Source organism: Hypanus sabinus, chromosome 21, assembly GCF_030144855.1.
Source record: "Hypanus sabinus isolate sHypSab1 chromosome 21, sHypSab1.hap1, whole genome shotgun sequence".
NCBI lineage: Eukaryota > Metazoa > Chordata > Chondrichthyes > Myliobatiformes > Dasyatidae > Hypanus > Hypanus sabinus.
This window is the reverse complement of record NC_082726.1, coordinates 63,869,816-63,895,120: the sequence shown is the minus strand read 5'-3', so window position 1 is coordinate 63,895,120 and position 25,305 is coordinate 63,869,816. Positions and strand designations below refer to the sequence as shown.

General features: G+C 43.1%; 1 protein-coding gene across 1 annotated transcript in view; it reads right to left on the bottom strand.

The window, feature by feature from the left end:
- zcchc24 (zinc finger, CCHC domain containing 24) overlaps window positions 1-25,305 on the bottom strand; it is a 216,318-nt gene that overhangs the window by 21,831 nt on the left and 169,182 nt on the right. Inside the window, exon 3 of the mRNA XM_059946743.1 lies at window positions 15,259-15,423. Within this exon, the coding sequence (XP_059802726.1) occupies window positions 15,259-15,423 (165 nt within the window). The remainder of the gene's footprint in view (window positions 1-15,258; window positions 15,424-25,305) is intronic.

Sequence of the window (25,305 nt, the reverse complement as noted above, 5' to 3'; positions counted from 1 at the left end):
TGTTCCAAAGAGAAAAGCACTGGCTTGCTCCATCTAACATAAGATGTGCTCTCTAATCCAGGCAGCATCCTGATAAACCTTGGATCCTCTGCACTCTCTCTAAAGCTTTCATATTCTTCCTTTAGTTCACTTCTATTAAGAAACATCTTATGAAGTATTATAGCAAGTTTTCCACATCAAGTCACAAGAGACTGCAGATGCTGGAATCTGAAGCAACACACCACTGGAGAATCTTTTCATCTGGGCTGTGAAGGGTCTCATTCCTTTGGCAGGGTGTACCATGCACTCACCACTCTCTGTGTGAAAAAAATTACCTCTGGCATCCCTCCCTATACTTCCCTCCAATCAACTTAAAATCATGCCCCCTGGTATTCGATATTTCTGCCCTGGAGGCAAAAATCTCTGGCCGTTCCCTCCATCTATGCCTCTTGTTGGCATAACCTCACTACCTTTCACTTCGGGCTTCTCCACTGAATCCGTCATCACCCCACAGCCTGTCCCAAGTGCAAAAGCAGTGGAATAAATGACATGAGCGTGTTTGGAGCAGTCACATTTTTCTCCCTCTGTGGAATTATTAGCATATGATAAATTATGCACAAAATGACAGCAAACATTACTCTAGCCAAGGACATGAACACTTAATTGTGACAACACACGAGACATTTTCCATTATTTTGCTTGCCTCTTATTATTCATAAATGTCTCAGGAGTTACACATTTGTAAAAATAAGAAACAAAACACAAATTGAGGAGGAGGAGCCCAGCCAAGTGCCAAATGGAAGTTTCATTCTGAGCACCAATGTTGCTGGCTCAAAGAATTGAGCCGAGTGGGAATCAACAGAGGGCAGCGTGGTCTCGTGTAGGTTAGTGTGACGCTCTACGCCGTCAGTGACTGGGGTTCAGTTCCCGCAAGTGTCTGCAAGGGGTTTGTACGTTTACTATGTGCGTCTCCCCTGGGTGCTCTATTTCCCTCCCACATTCCAAAGATGTACCAGTTAGGGTCAGTGAGTTGTGGATGTGGCGTGCTGGCACTGGGAGCCCGTTGACGCTTGTGGACTTTTTGCTGTATGTTTCAATGTACATGTGACAAATGAAGCTACCCTCTAGCTGGTATTTATCTTTAACATTACGCCCCTCGTCAATGAGCGAAGATGAAGGTTGGAAAACAATTCCTTCCATTCCCTGACATTTCTCCCTCGTTAAGCAAGAACATTTTACAGCACAAGTGCATCTGAAGTCTGGGCATGGGTTTACAGCGAGATCCCCCAGGACTCAATAGGTATGCCAAATCCTTTTCACTCACTGGTTGTACGATTGCAATTTAGAACATATTGCCTGCAGGTATGAAGGCGGTAGGATCCATCGTGAAATTAGATAAACACATCACGAAGCGTAAAGCACTACAGCACAGCACAGGTCCCTCAGCCCACGCAGTTGTGCTGACATTTTCACCTACTCCAAGATCAATCTAACCCTTCCCTCCTACATTGCCCTCCATTTCTAAGAGTTCTTTTCGAAGGGTGTCTTAAATGTGCCGAATGGAGAAAATTTTGCTGGGAAACAGGGAAATAGCTGGTGGGTTGGAATGCAGTAATGATGGGCCAAATGGCCTCCTCCTATGCTGCTACCATTCCCTGCTTTCATGATACACTGGGCAGAGTTTCACCCCATGGCACTCGCCAGTTAATTCTTGAGACTGGGTGTAACAATGACGTGGCGCTCCAGCCAGTATTTCAGTCCACTAACCTTCCCATGGTGCCTCAGGTTTTGGAAGCTCACATATCTGCAACTGATGTTTGGACAGCCGACAGAGGATCTCTGAAATATTATCAATATTTGCAGAGAGAGTGGAATTGCAACGACGTGTACAAAGCAGTTTGGGATATGGAGGTGGAGGGCTGGAGTGAATACCTAATTGTATTTTATTTAGAGATACACCACAACACAGGCTCTTCCGGCCACTGACAACGGCGGGAATTGAACCCAGATTGCTGGTGCCGTAATTGCATGACTCTAACCACTACGCTGCCATGCTATCTACACAGAAGACACAAAAGAATGCAGATGTTAGAATCAGGAAGAACACACGGCCTGCTGGCAGTACTCATTGGGTCAGGCAGTATTCAGCGGGTCAGGCAGCATCTACAGGGTGGAAGGAACTGTTAAGGTTTCAGGTTGAAACCTCGCCCCTCTTCTCAAGCCTATCACCCCTTCTGGGGTATGGGAAACCAACAGCTCACTAGACTCCTCTGTTCCTGGGCCATTCTTCCAAGTTGGTCCTAAGATTAGCCTATCTCCTAAAATCCCTCCTCTCCCAGGAATGAGGTCTTTGGAGCTTCTGTTAGTGTTTCTGTCGTGTTGGGGTTTTACGAGATGGGGGTTGCTAGCCCCTTGCCCAAGCTTCCTCTTTTCACAGCTGGACTTGGGACCATCTATTGTGGAGTGACCCAAAGCGTTGATAACTCCTTTCCTCTCATAGGTACAGCCTGACCTGCTGAGTTCTTCCAGCACATTGTTTGTGGCACGTAATTAGAACATTTGATGGGTTCAGCAACACCAAACACCGAGGCTATTAAAATAAAATTGACACTCTCCCCCCCACCCACCCCCCATCTATTACCTCAGTCGCTGCAGTGCGCTTTAAACACATTTTATAATGCTATTTAGACAATAAAGCACATGAGCAGCTTTAGGCCATGTGACCCATCGAGTCCGCTCCACCATTCAATCATGAGTGATTTATTATCCCTCTCAACTCTCCCCTGCTTTCACCCTGTAATCTTTCATGGTGTTACTAATCAAGAACCTTATAAATATACCCAATGACTTGGCCCCTACAGCCGTCTGTGGCAATGAATTCCACAGATTCACCTCTCTCTGGCAAAAGAAATTCCTCCTCATATCTGAGGGCACCTCTGTCCTCGATGCTTATTCATAACTCAGATTTCTTTATTTATTTATCAAATCAAGACATTCAGTGAAATGAGTCACTTGTGTTAACAACCAACATAACCTCAGGATGTGGTGGGTGCAGTCCCCAAGTGTCACCACACATTCCAGCTCCAACGTAGCATGCCCTCAGTCTTCCCGGAACAGCAGAAGCAGCAACAGCAGCAGCAAAACTAGTTTCTTTCCCACCGTCCCAGGCAGACAGGCCTCCAACCCCACAATAGTCCTCCTCTGGGCCTCCAGTTCTTAGGCCCAGACTCTCAGATATCAGGCCTCTGTGGGCTTCAGTAACTACATGCTGATATTTATATATTCATGTGCATTTTATTCCATATCTGTACTTTAACCTCAAGCTTTGTTATATAATTCTTTATAATTGAATGTTGCTGTTTTTTGTTGCATGTTGTACTCTAACACTCCACAGCAAACTCCTAATACATATAATTTATATGGCAAATAAGGTTGATCCTTGTAAGAGAGAAGAGACTTTTTTAAATGGTAATGTATTTCATCTAATAATGTAACTTGAGGTATTTTATTTAGAGAAAAGACATGGAACGGGCCCTTCCGTTCCAACGAGCCACACTGTCCAGCAACCGCCCTGTTTAACCCTAATCTAATCACCTGGACAATTTACAATGAACAATTAACCTACTAACTAGTACGTCTTTGGACTGTGGGAGAAAACTGGATCACCCTAAGCAAACTGTGTGGTCATGGGAGAATGTACAAATTCCTTACAGACTGCGCTGGAATTGAACTATGAACTATAGAACATTCCCGAGCAGTGATACGTTGTGTTAGCCTCTACACTACCGTGGTATCCAAACATGGCTTACTAAAATGACGTTCACCTCGTTTGAACATTCATTATTTGGAGGGTCACATGTGCTTGTGGAGAACTTTACTGAAGTACAATCAACATGCCGTGCAGTGGCTTTATTTATTCATTGAGATACAACACAGAACTGTATCTTTGTGTATTTTGAGCCTCGCCACCCAACAACCCCAAAATTTAACCCTAGCTTAGTCATGGGACAATTCACAATGACCAATTAACCTACTAACCGATACGTCTTTAGTCTGTGGGAGGAAACTGGAGCACCCATGCATTCCGCAGGGAGAATGTCCTTACAGATAACGCCGGAAGTAAATTTCGAACTCTAATGCCGCAAGCTGTAATAACGTTGCGCTAACTAGTGCCATACCATTGAATTAATAAGCCGAACTTCAGAGTCACAAACCTTTAATCCAAGGGGAGGAGGTTGAATCCACCATGGCAGCATGGAAAATAAAGTATTCAATAAATCTGTACTTCCAAAAAAAAGTTAATTTTACTATGATACTGCGCTCTGGTGAGACTGTGTGTGGAATACTGACTTTGGTTTAATCTCACCATTATACCACGTGCCCTGGTGAGACTGTGTGTGGAATACTGACTTTGGTCTAATCTCACTATGATACCACGTGTTGTGGTAAAACTGCCTGTGGAATACTGAATTTTGGTTTAATCCCCTGACTAAAGGAAGAAAATAAATTATAAGGGAGGAGGTGCAACAAAAGTTCACTTGATTAGTTCCCAAAATGTGGGATTATCCTATGAGGAGAGATTAAGGAGACTGACTCTATACTTTCTGGAATTCAGGAAAATGATTGGTGCTCTTACTGAAACAAAATACTACTTGTTGCTGCATGGATAATGTTTCCCCTGACTTGGGGGCCGAGAGTCAAAGATCATTCAGAACTGGGATAAGAAAATTCCTTGTGTACACTTGAAGTATTGCGATCAGTTCTGGCCACCTCATTGAAGAAAGGATGTGGAAATTTTAGAGAGAGTGCAGAGGAGATTTACCTGTGTGCTGCATGTCTGATGAGAATAGTCTGAGTGACTGAGGGTTTACCTCTTTGTAGTGAAGGAGGTTGAGAGATGACTTGATAGAGGTGTATAAAATGATAAGGGACACAGCTCAAGTCACACTTTCCCAGAACAGAAAGTGGCTAATAAGCGAAGCATATTTTTTAGGTGATTGAAAGAAAGTTTAGAGGGGTATTTTACACCCACCAAGGGTGATGATATAGGCAGATACATTAGAGACATTCAATAAACTCTTAGATAGGCACATGGATGATAGAGAAATGGAGGACTATGTGGAGGGGGGGCGATGGGAAGGGTTAGATTGATTTTAGAGTAGATTAAAAGATTGGGACAACATTGTGGACCAAAGGGCCTGTACTGTGTCATATGCTCTATGTTCCAGGTGGTATAATGAGCCTTTAGAATGATCTACCCAAATATTTAGTGATAAGGAGGCCAGGATGGCATTTCTCCCATTGTAGGAGTCGGTCTCTTCATATCCGGTTTGTCCAAGCCTTTTGCCATTTTATAGGTTTCAATGAGATTGCCCATCATTCTTCTAAACTCCAGTGAGTACAGGCCCAGAGCCAGGAACTGCCCCTCATTCCTAGAATTAACCCTTTCATTCCCAGAATTGTAGCACCATTCCTTTGTTTTGTGTTCATTGACGTATTTGTTAATCCCACATCAAATCTGTGTGTTTCACACAAGCTACGAATTCCACTGTACCCTGCTGTACATGTATTCTACTTTAGTTTCTGCAGTGTCACAAGTAAGATCTCCTTAAAAACCCTGAAGGCAGTGTTGGTCTCAGGTGATTTTTGAGAAGGTGTTTAACTCCCAGCGTAGCTCTGTATGTATGCACTGCGAGAGCAGTGGAATCTGTCTCCGGCTCTTTGTGTTGAGTCGCAATCCTTTCGACTGAAAGGTGACACAACGATTCTTTCTAGCCGTTTCAGATGTGCTCCTTTCAGAAAAGCATGAGAAAATATGGGAGTCATCAGAAGTGTTAACGATCTGACAATACCAAAAAAGGGAATGACAGTCCATCCTTTTCCTCAGATAATAAAATGAGTCTGCAAATTGCCAAAGTCTTAGCCCAGCGATTAGAACAATCTGAATGACATTAGTTTGTTACTTAATGCCATTTTATTTTCAAGAGAGCCTATTCCTTTGATGCCCATACAATGTTAAAAAATATTTATAAATTTTAAACTTACTTCTTACTTCTGCTTAATCTGACTTGGTGCCGCACTTCTTAAATCATGATAATGCCAAACCAGTCTCAGGATTATGGGATTACTGGTAGCTAAACGATTGTTAAAATGGACATGAACAATTGCCAGAGAAGTTTGCAGATGGCTGGCTCCACGTTGGAAGGGGTCCAGGGTTCAGCAATGATTCTTGCCAAAAACAAAAATCCAACAGGAAGTATAGTGGACAGGCTTAAATTAATTACTGAGCAATTGAAATAAGGGGCAACAGTGTGTTCTGCCAAGCACTGATGGATTGGTGGCTCGCCATAGCATAAGCTTCCTCAGCCAGCGCAGTCCTGTGGGGAAGAGCCTGACCTCCACAGAGAGGAAAGGTCAAAGTATCTCTTTCAATCTCTTCCACTGTCAACAATAAAAGCAAAGCTTGTTTCTGTGGCCCCTTGGCCACTAGAGACATCCTCAGTGGCACAGCAAGGCAACAGGCCATTCAGCCCACAATGTCTATGCTGTCCATTGTACCTACCTACACGACTCTCTTTTACCCACAGAGTGTCCTTAGTTCTTTGGAAATTGTCACAATACTCCTAATTTAGAGTATCGTGTGCAGTTTTGGTTACCAACCTACAGAAAAGATATAAATAATGTTGAAAAAGTGCAGAGTACATTTACAGGGATGTTGCCAGGAGTGGAGAATCTGAGTTATAAGGAAAGATTGAATAGGTTAGGACTTTATTCCTTGGAATGTTGACGATTGAGAGGAGATTTGATAGAGCTATACAAAATTTTGTGGGGTATAGATAGGGTAAATGCAAGCAGGCTCCTTCACTGATGTTGGGTGGGACCAGAGGTCAAGGGTTAAAGGTGAAAGGAGAAAAGTTGAAGGGAATATGAGGGGATATGTCTTCACTCAGAGGATTATGAGTGTGGAACAAGCTTCCGGCACACGTAGAGCATGTGAGTTTGATTTCAAAATTTACGAGAAGTTTGGATAGGTACATAGATGGTAGGGGTATGGAGGGCTATGGTTCAGGTGCAGGTCGACGGGACTAGGCAGTTTTAATAGTTTGGCACAGACTAGATGGGCTGAAGGGCCTGTTTCTGTGCTGTACTTTTCTATGGGTCTATGAATTCATATGCTTGTGTTGATGTCTGATCAATGTCATTAGAGAATCTGTCTCCACCACCACCCAATCCATCCTAGACTCTAGTCAATCTCTACTTGGAAAACAAATCCTGCAGATCTGTTCAACACTTACTACCTCTGAGCAATGGAAAACAGTTTTTACTATCCAACCTATCTATTCTCCTTATGATTATATCCAGTTCACTCTTCACACTCCTCTGCTCTTGGGAAAGCAATCCAGTCCCACCTTCTGCCTGACATGTTCCATTCCAGGTAACATCCTGGTTAATCTCCTCTGTACCCTCTCCAACACAGAAATGTTGTCCCAACTTTGATAGCTGGGGGCCATTATAGTGGGGATAAAGGAGTAGCATGGTAGCATAGTGGTTAGCATGATCACTTTACAATGCCAGCTGTAAGATGGGGTTCCCACCATTGTCTGTAAGAACTCTGTACTTTCTTCCATGACTGCATGAGTTTCCTCCGGGTGCCTCAGTTTCCTCCCACATTCCTACGGGTTAGGGTTAGTGAGCTGAGGCCATGCTAAATTGGTGCCAGAAGTGTGGTGACCAGCTCAATCTTCTCTGATAAGACATGAGATTAATGTCGCATTTCACAATATGTTTTGATGTACAGTTGCAAGAAAAAGTTTGTGAACCCTTTGCAATACCTGTTTTTCTGCAATAATTACCCAAAAAATGTGGTCTGATCTTCACCTAAGCCATGATAATAGACAAACATAATCAGCCTAAACTAATAACATCACAAATAATTGTACTTTCCATGCCTTTATTGAACACATTGTTTAATCATTCACTGTTCAGGCTGGAAAAAGTACGTGAAGCCTCCTATTCAATAACTGGCAGAACCTCCTTTTGCAGCAATAATGTCCACCAAACATTTCCTGTAGCTGTTGATCAGACTTGCACAACGGTAGGAAGGAATTTCAGACCATTCTTCCATACAAAACTCTTCCAGTTCATCAACATTTCTGAGATATTTTGCATGAACAGCTCTCTTCAGGTCATGCCACCACATCTCAATAGGGTTAAAGTCTGGACTACGACTTGGCCATTCCAAAATGTGAATTTTCTTCTTTTAAACTATTTTGTTGTTGATTTACTTTTGTGTTTCGGTTCATTGTCTTGTTGCATTGTTCCAACTTTATTAAGCTTGAGGTGACAGGCCACTACCCTGACATTCTCCTGTAAAATGTCTTGATACAATTTTTGAACTCATTGTTCCCTAAATGCTTGCAAGCTGTCCAGGTCCTGAGGCAGCAAAGCAGCCCCAGACCATGATGCTCCTTCCACCGTGCTTCACAGTTGGGATGAGGTTTTGGTGCTGGTGTGCAGTGCCCTTCTCCCTCCAAACATAGCAGTGTGTATTTCTGCCAGAAAGTTTAACTTTTAACTCTTATGTCCTCAGAATATTGCCCCAGAACTGTTGTGGACATCCAGGTGGTCTTTTGCAAACTTGAGATGTGCAGCAATATTTTTTGGAGCGCAGTGGTTTCCTCTGTATCCTTCCATGAGCACCATTCTTGTTTAGTGCTTTTTTCCTTATAACGGACACATGAACAGAGACTTTAGCAAGTTCTAAAGATTTTTGCGGGTCTTTTTCCGGTACAGGCACATGATCATAAACAGATCTTTCTTGAAAAGAGCAGGCTCTGTCAGTAACCTGACTTTTTGTGTCTTTTTTTATAGGGCAGGGCACCTCTACAACCCACATCTAATCCCATCTCATTGATGGAACACCTGACTCCAAGCTTCTGTAGATCCCATTACCCCAGAGGTTCACATATTTTTTGAACCTAGACTGATTGTTTAAATGGTGTACTCGGTATTGACAAGAAGCACAATTATTTATGTGTTATTAGTTTAGGCAGTTTGTGTTTGTTTATTATTGTGATTTGGATGAAGATTAGACTACATTTTATGAGTAATCAACTCAAGAAAACTGGTAACTGCAAAAGGTTCACAAACTTTTTCTTGCAACTGACGGAATGCTTGAATTCAAAATCCTGAGTGGTCCTGGGTGGTCACAGAAGATACTCCCCTTCATCATCTTCCAAGCATTTAACTGTTGTATCTGTGTGTGGTGATCAGCTAAAACTCTTCATCAGGCCTCCTCACTTTACAGTGTAATTTCATAATCAGGCTCTCCAATACAAGAGATTCTGCAGGTGCTGGAAATCTAGCGTAACACACACAGTATGCTGGAGGAACTCAGCAGGTCAAGCAGCTTTCATGGAGGGGAATAAACTGTCAACATTATGGGCTGAGAGCCTTCATCAGGACTGGAAAGGAAGGAGGCAGGTTACAATCAGAAGGTTGGGGTAAGGGAAGGAATGCAAGTTGGCAGGGGTTAGGTAAGACCACGTGGGGGCAGGAGATACTTTCTCCTGCTTGGTTGCACCAAGACTTGGCATGACAGCTGTTCTGCCCGTGACCGCAAGAAACGGCAGAGAGTGATGGACACAGTTCAGAATATCACAGAAACCAGCCTCCTCCCTATGGACTCCGTCTTCACTTCACGCTGCCTCAGTAAAGCAGCCAGCATCATCACAGACCCCACCCACTCACCCAAACACTCATTCTTCTCCCCTCTTCCTCATCACATGTACATCAAAGCAATGATATATCTTCATTTCTGCATGTGTCCATTCAGATAACTTCATTGCACAGTGTATTGAGGTAGTAGGAGGAACACAATAACAGAATACAATGATACGGAACGGGATATGGTCTCTGTTGGACATGCACAGGACTGGTGAATTCTCAGTGCTCGTTTCAGGCTTTGAACAGATTTACTTAGTTTTAAATTTTAATTAAAGATACAGCATGGAATAGGCCCTTCTGACCACACCACCTAGTGACCCCCGACTTAACCTTCATCTAATCATGGGATAATTTGCAATGACCAATTAACCACAGTCTTTGGACTGTGGGAGGAAACCAGAGTACCTGGAGAAAACCCAAGCATTCCACAGAGAGGACGTATAGACTTCTTTCAGATTGAACTCTGAACTCTGACACGTCAAGCTGTATTAGCGCCCTGCTAACTGCTACACTACCATAGGATGTCTCAACATCCTCCACCATTACACAGTGACCACATTTGTCACCAATTGCAAGATAATGCCAAGTGACCCCTGCTGTCGTGTCTATTGGAGCCACCGTCTGTCCAAAACGTACAGGAGTAGAATCAGTCAAAGACAAAGCCAGCTGCACAGCATCTATATGTACAGGTGCCATGAAAAGCCTGCAGCAGATCACAGGCACATGGCATCATATAAGCTGCATTCACTAGTGAAACATTATCTAAGCATAAAGTATACTCACGTTTTATAAGAAAGAACATAAGAAGATTTTCACTCTCTCTGAAGCTTCCACATTCTTCTAATAACGAGGTGACCAGAACTGAACATATAACTCCAAGTGTGGTCTAATCAGAGAATTATGGAGCTGCAACATTACTTCACAGCACTTAAACTCAATCCTCAGTCTAATGAATGCCGATGCACCATATGCCTTCTTAACCACCCTATCAACTTGTATATCAACTTTGAGGGATTTTTGGACTTGGACCCCAAGATCCAGAATCCTGCCATCAACCTTCAATTTTGACCTTCCAAAGTGAATCACTTCACACTTTTCCAGATTGAACTCCATCTGCCCCTTCTCAGTTTAGCCCAGCTCTGCATCCTATCAATGTCCTGCTGTAATCTGCCACAACCTTCTATACTATCCACCAACCTTTGCGTCATCTGCAAATTTACTAATCCAACCCTCCTCTTTAAGTCATTTATAAAAATCACAAAGAGCAGATCCCTGCGGAACGTTGCTGGTCACAAACCTCCAGGCAGAATACACTCCATCTACTACCACCCTCAGATTTCCGATGCCACACAGCCAAGTTTCCATGGATCCTATGTCTCATGACTTCATAATTTGTACCAATTAATGCAGATAATCTGAAAATTTATTTGATAAGTGCCTGTTAAGCACAAACTGGCTGCCACAGTTTTGTGAATACCCCTACCACAATTCAAATGTGCTTCTCGTTCATTACAAAATGCTTTGGGGCATTATTAAAGGTGCTAATTGAATGCAAACTCTCGCACTTTCTGTCACAGGGATCTTCCTTTGAGCAATATGTAAACATTTTATTTTTCATTTAGAAATACAGTGTGGAACAGGCCCTTCTAGCCCAGTGAGCTTCACTGCCCAGCAGTTTACCAATTTAACCCTAGCCTAATCACAGGACAATTTACATTGACCCATTAACCTACGTCTTTGGATGGTAGGGGGAAACCAGAGCACCTGGAGGAAACCGACACGCCCATGGGAAGAAGGTACAAACTTCTAACAGAGGGTGCCAGAATTGAACTCTGAACTACAAACTCTAATCACACTGCAATAACCACTATGCTAGTCTGTACCAGTGGTGTAGTGGCAATGAGGTCCTGGGTTTGAATCCAGCCAACCCTTTGTACAAGTTCTACCCGTGCTGGGTTGGGCTAGCAACTCAGCCTCGTACAACAGACATATGCTAAAGATTGCCGCCTGTTGCCAAATGAGGAGTGGGAAGAACTTTCAAACTGCTATGCTACCCTAGCACCCCTAAAATATTCCAAATGCACATTCTGCCCTACTTAATCAAAGCCCCCCATTTTACAGTGAGGCTAAGCAGACAGACAAGAAGGCATTTACACAGGATTTATAATGAGCCCAGAAGTATGTCTGCAATGCAGCTACTGTCGCAATGCTTGAAATGCTGTGCTAAAATGGTTGGAGAGAAGGTTTGGGGATGGTTAAATCAAAGGGAATATTTTTCATGTGGTGAAGTCAGCATTGCCCTGTGGTAAGTTGTGGAGGTCATCTGGTCAAATGTTTACTGGGCATGGTGAGATGGCGATAACACAAGCAAGTGTAATGTGTTGGAAACGGCAGGGCTGTGGGATATTCCCAGCCAGTCAGGCCGTGCTCATGCAAAAAGAGAAACAGCCAACATCCCACGTGGAGGAACTTACCAATTAGCCTAGTGCTGAGTTCTGCAGAATGGCAATTGCTTATAAAACCCTGATTAAAGATGGAAGGTTAGCTTTATTTGTTACATGTGCATGATCAACATGTCCCAATGACCTGTTGGGAGAGGCGCCATGCTTCTGGCGTCAACAAAGCATGCCCAAACTCGCTAACTCGCACACCTTTGGAATGTGGGAGGAAACCGGGGCACCTGGAGGAAACCCACATGTTCACGTACCCACCTCTGCCCAAAATTCCTCAACATAATAACAGTTTGAATCAATGTTGAAATCTTTGTATCACTCATCTGCTCTCCCCCACCACCAAGTTTTCTCCCTTGTCCAAGCCACCTCCTCCCCAATCCTGTGGCTACACAGGTACTTTAGGAACTACTGATCGGACATGGACTGACACTGCCAACATATCTGAAACACTGAATGAACAAAGAAAAGGATTAGCTTCATTTGTGACAGGTACACTGAAACCTCAAAACCTGGAGTGGAATGTGTCATTTTTGCATTCAACAACCAACGTGGTCTGAGGATGCACTGGGGGCAGCTCACAAAAGTCACCACGATGCCAATGCCAACACAGCAAACCCACAACTAACCGGTGCATCTCAGGAATGTGGGAGGAAACCAGAGCTCTTAGCAGAAACCCATATAGCCATGTGGAAAACGTACAGACTCCTCACGGACAGCGGCGGGAATTAACCCATTTCGATGATAGGTGTCAACGTTACGCTCCTATGCCTTAGATTACTAATCCTGTTGGTAGCTTAAATGGGCACATGCGTGCAATTGGGCAGTGTGGCTCATTGGGCCAGGAGGGCCTGTTACTGTGCTGTACCTCTAAACAAATAAAATAAAATTATGTAGTCAGATAGGAATGCACCAGTGCATTATTAAAAGTAAATACAAATAAAGAAATATTAGCCCATGGCATTAATATTTCAGCAATGTTACAAGCAGAAATGTTGCTGAGCTGTTGTCTCTGTTGAGGTCAGAGCTCAAGCTTAGTTTTTTTTAGGATTTTTAAAAACTTCTATAAGGGGTTAGAGAACTGTCTATCTGTGCAGAGATGGAGGAACTGGGCTTGCTCCACCATTATTGCTTTGTTGCTTGTTATGCTCTGTGTTGTTCTGCCCAGCAATGTGGGCATGTTACGTTGGGGCCAGAATGTGTGACAACACTTGTGGGCTGTCCCCAGCACATCCTTAAGTGTGCTGGTTACAGAAACAACACCCTTCACTGTAAGCTTCTATGTTCATAAGAATTAGACAATTCAGCCCATCTTGTCTGCTCTGCCATTTCACCATGACTGATAAGTTATCCCTCTCAACCTTTCCTGCCTTCCCCCCATAACCTTTGATGCCCCTGAAAATCAAAAACCTATAAAACCTCTACTTTAAGTATACCCAATAACTTCGCCTCCACAGCTGTCTGTGATAGATTCAGTACCCTCAGGTTAAAGAAATTATTAATATATATCTGATTAATAAAACTGAATCAGAACTTGACTCTGAATCTGAGACCAGAAGTCACTGTGTAATGGTTCAAGAACCCTTGTTTTACAGCAGAAATGGATAATTCTTACATCGCCTCAGAGGGTGAGCAACTTGATGTCGGAGGATTTAGTGTTGGGTCTTTGCAAATTAAAACGAACTTGTTTCTTTTCTCTCTTTTTCCCTGATCTGTCATGATCCCAAATTCCTTTAAAACAGAGCAGTATTTATATATATTTTTTTAATGCATGTCAGCCAGCTATTTTCAGACAAGCTGTTTGGACTGAGAGAACTGAGTATTTACCCAAGTCTCCTCTGTCACCCGAGCTCCAGTCAATGCAGTGGATTGACACTCTCCATCAGAACCAACACCATAGCTCTTGGTTTGCACAGTTAAAAAAAAACAAACAGAGGATTTATTGCTGTGTTATCTTGCCTGCGGCAAAAAACCATGTCACTGGGTTACCCACAATTCTTAAACACAAATCCAAACACATACGGGTTAGTAAGTTCAAAATACATTTATTATCAAGGTACATATATCGGATGGCAGGGTGGAGATAACCTCTACGAACGGAAGTGTAAGGCCCTCGGTCCCTCCGCTAGCCTGCAGGTAAATATGGAGAACATTTAATTGATCACATGGGTGTAATTGGGCAGCACGAGCTTGTTAGACTGGAAAGGCTTGTAACTGAGTTGTATCTCTAACTAACAACAAAAGTAAAGAGATTCTGCAGATGCTGGAAATCCCGAGTAAAGTGTACAGAATACTTGAGAAACTCAACAGATCAGGCAGCATCTATGGAGAGGAATAAACAGTCAACATTTTGGGCCGAGATCTCTTATTGGGATTTTGTATGTGTCGTGAGCAGTGGGTCTACTTTCTCTTCTACCATGGAGTTCATCCTGCCATTCGTAAGTGCAAAACCCATACTGGAATAAGTGATTTTCAGACCCTGGTCTATCAAAGATTCATACATTCATACAGGATGGAAACAAGACTTTTTCAGCTGGCACTGGAAATATATCACCAACATGATCTCCACAAAAACCTGCAAATTCATTGTATAAATCATAAGTATATCAATGTTAGTAACTTCTCTCAGGGCTGTCATACAGCCAGAGAAATGTAGCACAGAAACAGTCCTTTTGTCGCATAACCAGATAGGCACCAGCTGCTCATATGGCCATCCACTGTCTGCTCCCATGGTCTCATGACCCTGATCGGGGAGCTAAGCAGGTGCTACACCTTGCCCAAGGGTGACCTGCAGGCTAGTGGAGGGAAGCAGCGACCTGCACTTTCTTTGCTAGAGACCACATCTCCATTCCATCATCCCGAAGCTATGAAGTACTTTTATATAAAACTGATTTTTTAATGAATTACTATGTTCTACTGTTCACCTGTCTTAAAGTTCTTCACATCTACTCTTCTGTCACCACAGCTGGGTTTGATATATCCCACACAAGGAGGGAATTCAAACATCTACCCACTATCAAGTACAGAAGAAAGATTTTCAATGAACCAGCTCCTTTGCGTTGTGTCATGCATGTGAACAGCTGGATACCGAGGTGCACTGTACCTGCTTGTGGGGGTAAACATTGATGTGGCACTTGATGCATTCTTGCCCCATGTTGGCCCAGGAGTTTCCACTCATCCATTTCCTTTTGCACTTGGGGCATTTGTATTCACCGAAGCAGCGTTTCTTTCCCTGGTAGGGAGTCAACCCTTCTCCTTTGGGACGAGCCTACAGAATTAAACAGACACAGGCAGATGTTAAAACGGCAGGAATATCACCTACCACCCAACACATAATTCTCCCCAGCTCCCATCATCTTCAGTGGGTCCCTCCCACCAAATACATCTTGAGCACCCCCACTCTCCACTTTCCATAGGGATCACTGATTTCCTTGTCCATTCATCCCTCCTCACCATTCTCCCTCCTGGCACCTATCCCTGCAAGTGAAAGAAGTGCTACACCTACCCATTCACTTCCTCCCTCACCTCCATTCAGGGTCCCAAACAGTCCTTCCAAGTGAGGCAACAATTTAGCAGCGAATCTGTTGGGATATCTATTGTACCCAGTGTTCCCGATGCAATCTCCTCTACATTGGTGAGATCTGATGTAGACTGGGAAACCTCAGCTCTATGTGCAAAAAAGCAGAACCTACTGGTGGCCATCAATTTTAATTCCTATCCCCATTCACATTCCTTATTGGTCCATGGCCTCCTCTTGTGCCAAGATGCCTCTTATTCTGTCTTGGTAGCCTCCAACCTGATGGTATGAACATTGATTTTCCAACTTCTGGCAATTTTCCACTCGACCTCCCCTCTTCTTCTATTCCTACTCTGGCCTCCTCCCCTCATCTGCCTATCATGTCCCCCTGATGACCTTCTCCCCCCCCTTCCTTTCTCCTATGGTCCATTCTCCTCTCCTGTTGGATTCCTTTTTCTTCAGCCCTTTACCCTTTCCACCTATCACCTCCTTACTTCATCGCCTTCCCCACCCACACTCAGTGACCACTTTATTAGTTACACCTGTATACAGACTTATTAATGCAAATATTTAATCAGGCAACCATATGGCAGCAACTCAATACATAACAGCAAGGGGTCAAGGGGTATACTTGTTCAGACCAAACATCAGACTGGGGAAGAAATGTGATCTGAGCGCATTTGATTGTGGAGTAGTTGTTGGTGCCAGATGGGGTGGTTTGAGTATCTCAGAAACTGCTGATCTCCTGGAATTTTCACGTAAATCAGCCTCTGGACTTTACAGAGGATGCGAAATACAAAAACATCCAGTGAGGAGCAGTTCGGTGGGCAAAAATACCTCGTTAATGAGAGGGTCAGAGGAGAATGACCAGACTGGTTCAAGCTGACAGGAAGGTGACGGTAACTCAAATGACCACACGTTACAACAGTGGTGTGCGGAAGAGCATCTCTGAACGCACAACACGTCGAACCTGAAGAGGAAAGGCTATGGCAGCAGAAGGCCACAGACATACACTCAATGGCCACTTTATTAGGTTCAGGAGGTGTTTAATGAAATGGCCACTGAGTGTGTATCGAAGTGTGGTTTCCATCCTTCATCAGTACACACTAAAGGCCAGCTCAAAGGGACAGTTATTCCTGGCTCATGGACTTGATAACATTGCTCTTGCTTACATTTCATCACACTGATAATATCCGACGCCTGTCATATCAAAACAGTTATTTTGGGAGCTCTTGAGCTCTATACTGTCCTATTGTTTCCTTGATTTTAATACCAGTGGAATTATTATTCCAAAGTCCAATCCCATTAACCACATCTCTTCCATATACTTCATTTACAAGATTCAACTTTGTTTAATGTCATTTCCAATAAAAGAGAGTGAAGTAATTGTTACTCTGGATCTGATGTGGCACAAAAAAACCCATAAGATAAAGAAGACAATAATAAAAAACACAATAAATATAAATACAGAATAACTTGTATACATAGATTGATTTTATGTCCATAAAGTGACACTTTGGCACAGGAGTGTTTGTACATATGATGACTGACAGGAAATGATGGTGGAGGTTGGGGTGTGGAGGGGTGGGTTAGTGGGTGAAGGTATTGATTAGCCTTACTGCTTGGGGAAAGTAACTATTTTTGAGTCTGGTGGTTTTGGTGTGGATGATATGTAGCCTCCTTCCTGGTTGGCTGTATCTCATAAGATGCCTGCATAGAGCTGTGCCCCTGTTTCATGTCACTGTTAACAGCTTCCCACTTGACATTTTAAAAGCCTTATTTTATTTATCATCACATTTCCAGATTATTCTATTTCTCCGGCTCAGTTGCTGGGATGATGACCAACTCTGGGATCTGGGCTCAGTGTGAGATAATTAAGTACTGTACATCCAAGGCAATTCTCCTTCTCAAGCCGCACATTGTCATCATTTGCATGCAATGACCATTATTTATACGGCACAGGAAAAAGTACAAAGGCAGACCATATTTAACCATGGTATAAAGGATCCCCTAGAACACCAGCTGAGGAATTGGGAGGTATTGTTTTTAACCATAAGTGATAAGTTATAAACACAAGAGATTTTGCAGATGCTGGAATAAGTTAAGAGCATATAGCACAACAAATTATCATAATTTACAGTATATAGACACAAATACAACTAATTAAGTACTTTTAAAGCAATGTCATTATATAAATGTAGCTAAGACAACAACCAATATGCATACAGGAAACTCCTAAAGTATGATAATAACCAGATAATCTCTTTACATAGAAATGTACATCACAGGAACAGGCTCTTTGGCCCACAATGCTGTGCTGAACACTATGCCAAATTTAACTAAATCTCTTCTGCCTGTGTCAATCCAACAGCCAATATTGTATCTGCTTCTAGCACTCTCCCTGGTAGACTGTTCCAAGCTTTTAACACTCTGTGCAAAAAACACTTGCCCTGCACATCACTTGTAAACTTTTCCCCTTCACTTCAAATTTTTGTCCTCTTGTATTTAACATTGCCTCCCATGTGAGGTATCAACAGAATAAAGAATCAGAGTAATTAAGAGAAGAACAAAATGGACTTATTTGCTGTTTTAATTATTCATTTGAATGTCATTGGCAGAGGCAATGTTTCCTTTCCTGCAGCAGAATTCAAACTCATTAGCTGGTCTGATATCCATGGTGCATTTCCCTCTTGAGATTTCTGTCCTTACAGGCAGATATAAAACAAAGAAACCCAAAAGAACCTATTAGAAAAACACCTAATGTGCAGAGAGAGAAAAAAACAAATTGTGCAAGCAGTAAAAGTAAGCAAAAAGCACTCAGAACCAAAGTAAGTCGGTAGACACGAAACCCGAAGCAGCTCGAGCAGGCCACAGCCTCAGGCTCAGTTCAGCACATGGCTGAGTAAATGTTGTCGAGCCCACAGACATGGTGTTTATGATTCATAGCCCCATCCTCGTCTTACTTGCCACTGTTTGGCCCATAACCTTCTCAACCTTTCCTGTCCACCTACCTGTCCAAATGTCTTTTAGAAGTTGTCTTTGTACCTGCCTCAAACACATCCTCTGGCAGCTCATTCCATGGAGATACCACCTTTAGTCTAAAAAAAGTTGCCCAAGTTCCTATTAAATCTTTCCCCTCTCACCTTAAACCTATGTCTTCTAGTTCTTGATCCCTCAACCCTGGGAAACAAACAGGAAAATGGTGAATTGGTTTATTGTTGTCACATGTATTGAGGTACAGTGAAAAACTTCTCTTAAATACTGTGCATACAGATCAAATCTTGATAACAGTGCACCGACGCAGAGCACAAATTACAGAAGAGCACCTCTGAACGTACAATATGTCGAACCTTGAAGTGGGTTGGCTGCAGCAGCAGAAGATCACGAACGTACACTCAGTGGTCAGTTTATTAGGTACAGGAGGTAGCTAGTGAAGTGGCCACTGAGTGTACATAGACCAGGCCTACATTGCTGAGGTTACAAGAACGTGAAACAATTTCACAGAAATGTACAAAATTCTTATTTATTTAGAGTTACAGTGTGAAAATGGCCCTTCCAGCCCAACAAGCCACACTGCCCTGCAATCCACCTAGCTAACCCTAGCCTAGTCACAGGATAATTTACCGTGACCAATTAACCTGCTAACCAGTATGTCTTTGGAATGTGGGAGGAAACCCACTCAGCCATGGGGAGAACAAACAAATTACTTACAGATGTTGCCAGAATTGAACTCTGAACTCTGGACTGCACCGAACTGCAATGGCATTTCACAAACTGCTGTGCTACCCTTTGCCCCTTATGAAGGTCAATGATCTCATCTCCATTAATAGCTCAGAAGAGAGTTCATAAACATCTCAGAAGAAACACACCTTCTCAATGGCAAAATTTGTACAGGGTTCGACATGGTTGATGTGGAGTTGGTGTTTCCTTTGGCTAGATGTCATGATCTGCAGCTTACAATCTCAAAATCAATGGTGGGACATTCAGAAAGCCACAACCATCATCAAAGACCCATCATTCAGGCATGGTCTCCTCTCACTACAATCATCAGGAGGCACAGGAGCCTTAGGACCCACACCACCAGGTTCAGGAACAGGTTGTACCCCTCAACCATCAGACCTCTGAACCAATGTGGATGACTTGACTCACCTCAAAACAGAACTGATCACTGACCACAACCTATCAACGCACTTTCGATGACTCTACAACTCAGGTCCCTGGAATTATTTATTTATTTGCTCAGTTTTTCACGTAGGTTGTTTGTCAGTCCTAGTGTGTAGTTTTTCATTGATTCTATTAAACTTCTTTGTTCTACTGTGAATATCTGTAAGGAATGAATGACAGTAGCATCTGAGGACATATACTTACTTTTATAATAAAATTTGAACTTTGAGCAGATAGTACACCACTTCTCTGGAGATCCAGTCACTAACTAGTGAGCAGATTGTTTTCTGAATGTTAGAAAAATGAAAGGGCAATAGGAATGTGACACCAAAGTAAGGATCAGTCATACAGTCGGAGAACACTATAGTACAGAAGCAGGCCCTTTGGCCCATCTAATCTGTACTGAATTGTTCATCTGTCTAGTTCAGAGGTTCCCAACCTTCTTTATGCCATGGCCCAATAACATTAAACAAGGGGTCTGTGGACACAGGATTGGAAACTCTAGTCTACTCCCATCGACCTACACCTGGACCATAGCCCTCCATACCCCTCTCATCTATGTACTGGTCCAAATTTCTCTTAAATGTTGAACTCAAACCAAATCCACCACTTCCACTGGCAGCTTGTTCCACCCTCTCACCACCCTTTGAATAAAGAAGTTCCCCTCTTATGTTCCCCTTAAACATTCACCTTTCACTCTTAACCCATGACCTCCAGTTCTAGTTTCACCCAACCATTATCTCATGAAGAGGCAGGGTAAAAATATGAGGATGTGGGTTCCCCTTTCTTCTGTTTCTCATCTCCTGCAAGGCCTGGCAGCTCTGTGCCCTTAGCTTGGCTGCTGGTCAGAATCAATTTCCCTTGCTTTTTGAAAGAAACATTCATGGCTGCACAGTCTGATTGATTGAGTGAAATGAGGCTGTGGTCTGCTAGAGCTTCACTTCAGTTGGACGGTGAGATGACAGAGAATGGAATGTGTTGATGGGTTCCAGACTTCAGTTCATGGGCGCGCAGCATTTTATCAAAGATACAAATGTACTTTTTTAATTCATGACAATATCTTTCTAATGTCAACTGTACACCCTATCTCCTTTGTCAGCCAAACATAAAACCATAAGACATTGGAGCAGAATTAGGACATTCAGCCTCTTGGGTCTATCAAGTCTGTTCTCTTTTTATACTATTTATTTAATTTATATACATATTTCTTACTGTAATTATAGTTTTATATTATGTCACAAAACAACAAATTACATGACATCTGTCAGTGATATTAAACTGATTCTGATTCTGCCCTTCCATCATAGCTGATTTATCATCCCTCTCAACCCTTCTCCCTGTGACCTTTGACATCCTTACTAATCAACAACTTATCAATCACCACTTTAAATATACCCATTGACTTGGCCTCCACAGCCGTCTGCAGCAATTAACTCCACAGATTCACTACCTTATGGCTGAAGAAATTCCTCAAAATCTCTGTTCTAAAGGGATATCTTTATATTCTGAGGCTGTGCCCTCTGGTCCTAGACTGTCTGACTTTAGGAAACATCCTCCCCACATCAACTCTACCTAGGCCTTTCAATATTCAGTAGATTTCAATGAAATTCCCCCTTGTTCTTCTAAACTCCAGCATGAACCTGCCTAGAGCCATCAAACACATGCATGAACACTTTCATTCCAGAATCATTCTCGTGAACCTCCTCTGGACCCTCTCCAAATGCCAGCACATCCTTTCTTGGCTAAGGGGCCCAAGTCCAACTTGACTCTCCCACCAGTTCTTGAAATGCCCTTGCCCTCCAGTACCTTTTTCGGGAGCTCTGACTGACAGTTGTTCTACAACGTATAGCGGCCTATACCATCTTCCCTCTTAGTTCAGGATTTAGTCCATAAATCATGGTAGCAGAAATAGGCCATTTGGCCCATCGATTCCTGTGGTGATGGCAGCCTCCCTGCAATGAAGCTGGTATGTCCAAGAAAGCACACAAGCTCTACTTTTGGCCTTCAGGGAAGAAGTCATCTCTCTGACACAGTGGTGTCAAGAAAACAACCTCTCCCTCAATGTCGCAAAAATAAAGGAACTGGTTGTGGATTACAGGAGATGGGCTAACCCCTATTGACATCAATGGATCTGGGGTTGAGAGGGTAAACATCTTCAAGATCCTCGACATCCTCATCACCGAGGACCTCACATGGTCTGTACACACCAGCTGTGTGGTGAGAAAGGCACAACAGCGTCTCTTTCACCCCAGACGGTTGAGGAAGTTTGGTATGGGCCCCCAAAATCCTAAGAACTTCTATAGCAGCACAATTGAGAGCATCCTGACTGGCTGCATCACTGCCTGGTATGGGAACCGTACCTCCCTCAATCGCAGGGCTCTGCAGAGAGTGGTGCGGACAGCTCAGCACTTCTGTAGTTGTGAACCTCCCATGATCCAAGACATTTACATGGACAGGTGTGTAAAAAGGGCCCATAGGATCATTGGGGACTGAAGTCACCCCAATCACAATCTATTCCAGCTGCTACCTTCGGGAAATGGCACCACAGCGTAAAAGCCAGGACCAACGGGCTCCAGGTCAGCTTCTTTCACCAGACCATCAGACTGATGAACTCACACTGATTTGACTGTACTCCATATTACATTGACTGTTCTATTTATTATAAATGATTATAAATTACTATGATTGCACATGGCACATTTGAACGGAGACGTGACATAAAGATTTTTACTCATCATGTATATGAAGGATGTAAGAAAAGTCAATTCAATTCTTCCTCAGAAGGAGTAGAGATAAGGAGGGAAGTGAATCTGTGGAACTCATTGTCACAGATGGCTGTGGAGGCTGGGATGTTGGAGATTGATAGTTTCTTGACTAATAGGGGGTCAAAGGTTAAGCAGTGAAGGCAGGAAAATGGGGTTGAGAGGGAATAATAATTCAGCCATGATTGAATAGTAGAGCACAATAGATGGACCAAATAGCATAATTCTGCTCCTATTTCTTATAGCTTATGGTCTTTCCCGACAAAGATTTGGTAGACTCTTATTCCCCTGTAATTCATTACTGCCACCAGGGAGGAGGTACAGGAGCCTGAAGACTCTCACTCAACATTTTAGGAACAGCTTCTTCCTCTCTGCCATCAGATTTGCACAACCCCATGAACACTAGCTCCCTATTTTGAACTCTTTGCACAATTTGTTTGTTTTATAATTCTTATTGTAGTCTATAGTATTTTAATACCGTACACTCAGTGGCCACTTTATCAGGTACACCTGCTTGTTAATACAAATATGCAATCAGCGAATCATGTGGCAGCAACTCAATGCATGTAAATATGGTCAAGAGGTTCAATTGTTGTTCAGACTAAATGTTAGAATAGGGAAGAAATGTGACCCAGGTGACTTTAACTGTGGAATGATTGTTGGTGTCAGATGGGGTGGTTAGAGGATATCAGAAGCTGCTGATTTCCTGGGATTTTCACATACAACAGCCTTGTTTCAAACACAAAATGCTGGGGGTACTCAGCAGGCCAGGCAGCATCTAGGAAAACAGTACAGTCGACATTTTGGGCTGAAACCCTCTAGCAGCCCGAAACATCGACTGTACTCTTTTCCTAGATGCTGCCTAGCCTGCTGAGTTCCTCCAGCAATTTGTGTGTGTTGCTCGGATTTCCAGCATCTGCAATTTTCTCTTGTTTGTGAGTCTCTAACAAAACATCCAGTGAGCAGCAGTTCTGTGGGCAAAACTGCTTCGTTAGTGAGAGAGATCAGAGGAGAGTGGCCAGACTGGCTCAAGCTGACAGGACGGCGACAGTAACTCAATAGGAGTGTAAAGAAGAGCATCTAAACACACAACACGTCGAACCTGGAAGTGGATAGGCTGCAGCAGAAGGCCACAACATTCACTCAGTGGGCATTACAAGAAGCAGCTAACTAAGTGCCAACTGAGGGCAAGTAGACTGGGCCTACATTGCTGCGTTTACAAGAATGCAAACTGATGTTACTGAAATCTGCAAATTACTTACTTCTTTGGAAATACAGCATGGAACAGGCACTTCCAGCACTTTGGAAAATCAGGCACAATTTTCTATCTATCACAGTCTTCAGGGTCAGGGAATCATATGCAGCTTCATGGTCTCCGACAGCTTGTGCTGAAGTATTCAATCAGTGCTTCTGTGCCAGAAGCTTTAAAAAGACCATTGCTTAGATAAATATTCCGCACACTGCTATCCACAGGGTTAATATTTAACAGCAACAAATCAGGATGTGTGCTTACCTGTCAGAGACTGCGTGTGTGTGTGTGTGTGTGTGTGTGTGTGTGTGTGTGTGTGTTTGTGTGTCCCTCCCTCTGGGATGCAAGAGCTGAGTGTGAAATGAAAGCTGCAGGAACTGTAGACAGTGGCCGCAAACTAAACACACACTCACCCTGCCTCACCCCGTTACAGAAACGATGCACTTAAACTGGAATGGATACAGAGAAGATTTACAAAAGTGTTGTAAGGACAAGAAGGCCTGAGTTATACTGTTCATTGGGAGAGGCTGGCCAGGCTAGTTCTCTATTCTTTGGAGTGTAGGAGGATGAGGGGTGGCCTTACAGAAATGTTCAAAATTATGACAGGCAGAGAAAAGGTGGACAGTAAGACTGTGAAGGACAGAGCTCGGTAAACACACTCCTTACACACACAAACATCGCCTTGTCATTCTGCGGTCGTGCTCCGAGTCTGCGCACTTCACTGTCTCCCCGGTATACTCTCATAGTGGGTCCTAAAGGGTTGGCTTGATGGTGCTTTTCCCACCATACACAGCAGGATTTTCCACTTCTTTAGTCATGGGAACGTGTAAATTGATTGCATACTGTATTTAAGTTAGCTACTTCTGTTTATTTTGTAGCAATGATTGTAAATGCATTGTAAGGTGCATCATTTTCTGATTCTGTATAGGCTTAATTAACTTTGTTGGTAATTATAGATGGTACATCCCGGTGCTTAATGGGGCACTTCATCCTCAGTAGGAGAGAGGGAGAGGGAGAGATCAGGACCGCCAGGAGTTCACACTGGACGAAGTATGGAATTATTATTGTTTTCTGGTAGATGCCTTATTGTAAATATTGACGGTTTTCAGTATTTTTGCTAAGTTTTGTCAGTTTGTTTTTTTGACGCACCCAATAAACAATCTTGCACTGAAGTGCTAAAAGACTCCAGCCATTTTTTCTTTGGTTATAACCCACATGTCTAACAAAGACTTTTCCCCAATTTACACTTATGTGCCATGCCGCAGGATGTGGATGACCATGATCTTTCCATGACCTGGAATATTCTTGGCAATTTTTTCTAAGTGCTTTGCCATTGCCCTCTTCTGGGCAGTGTCTTTATGAGACGGGTGACCTTAGCCATAATCAAAACTCTTCAGAGATTGTCTCCCTGGCGTCAGTGGTTGCATAACTGGGACTTGTGATCTGCACCAGCTGCTA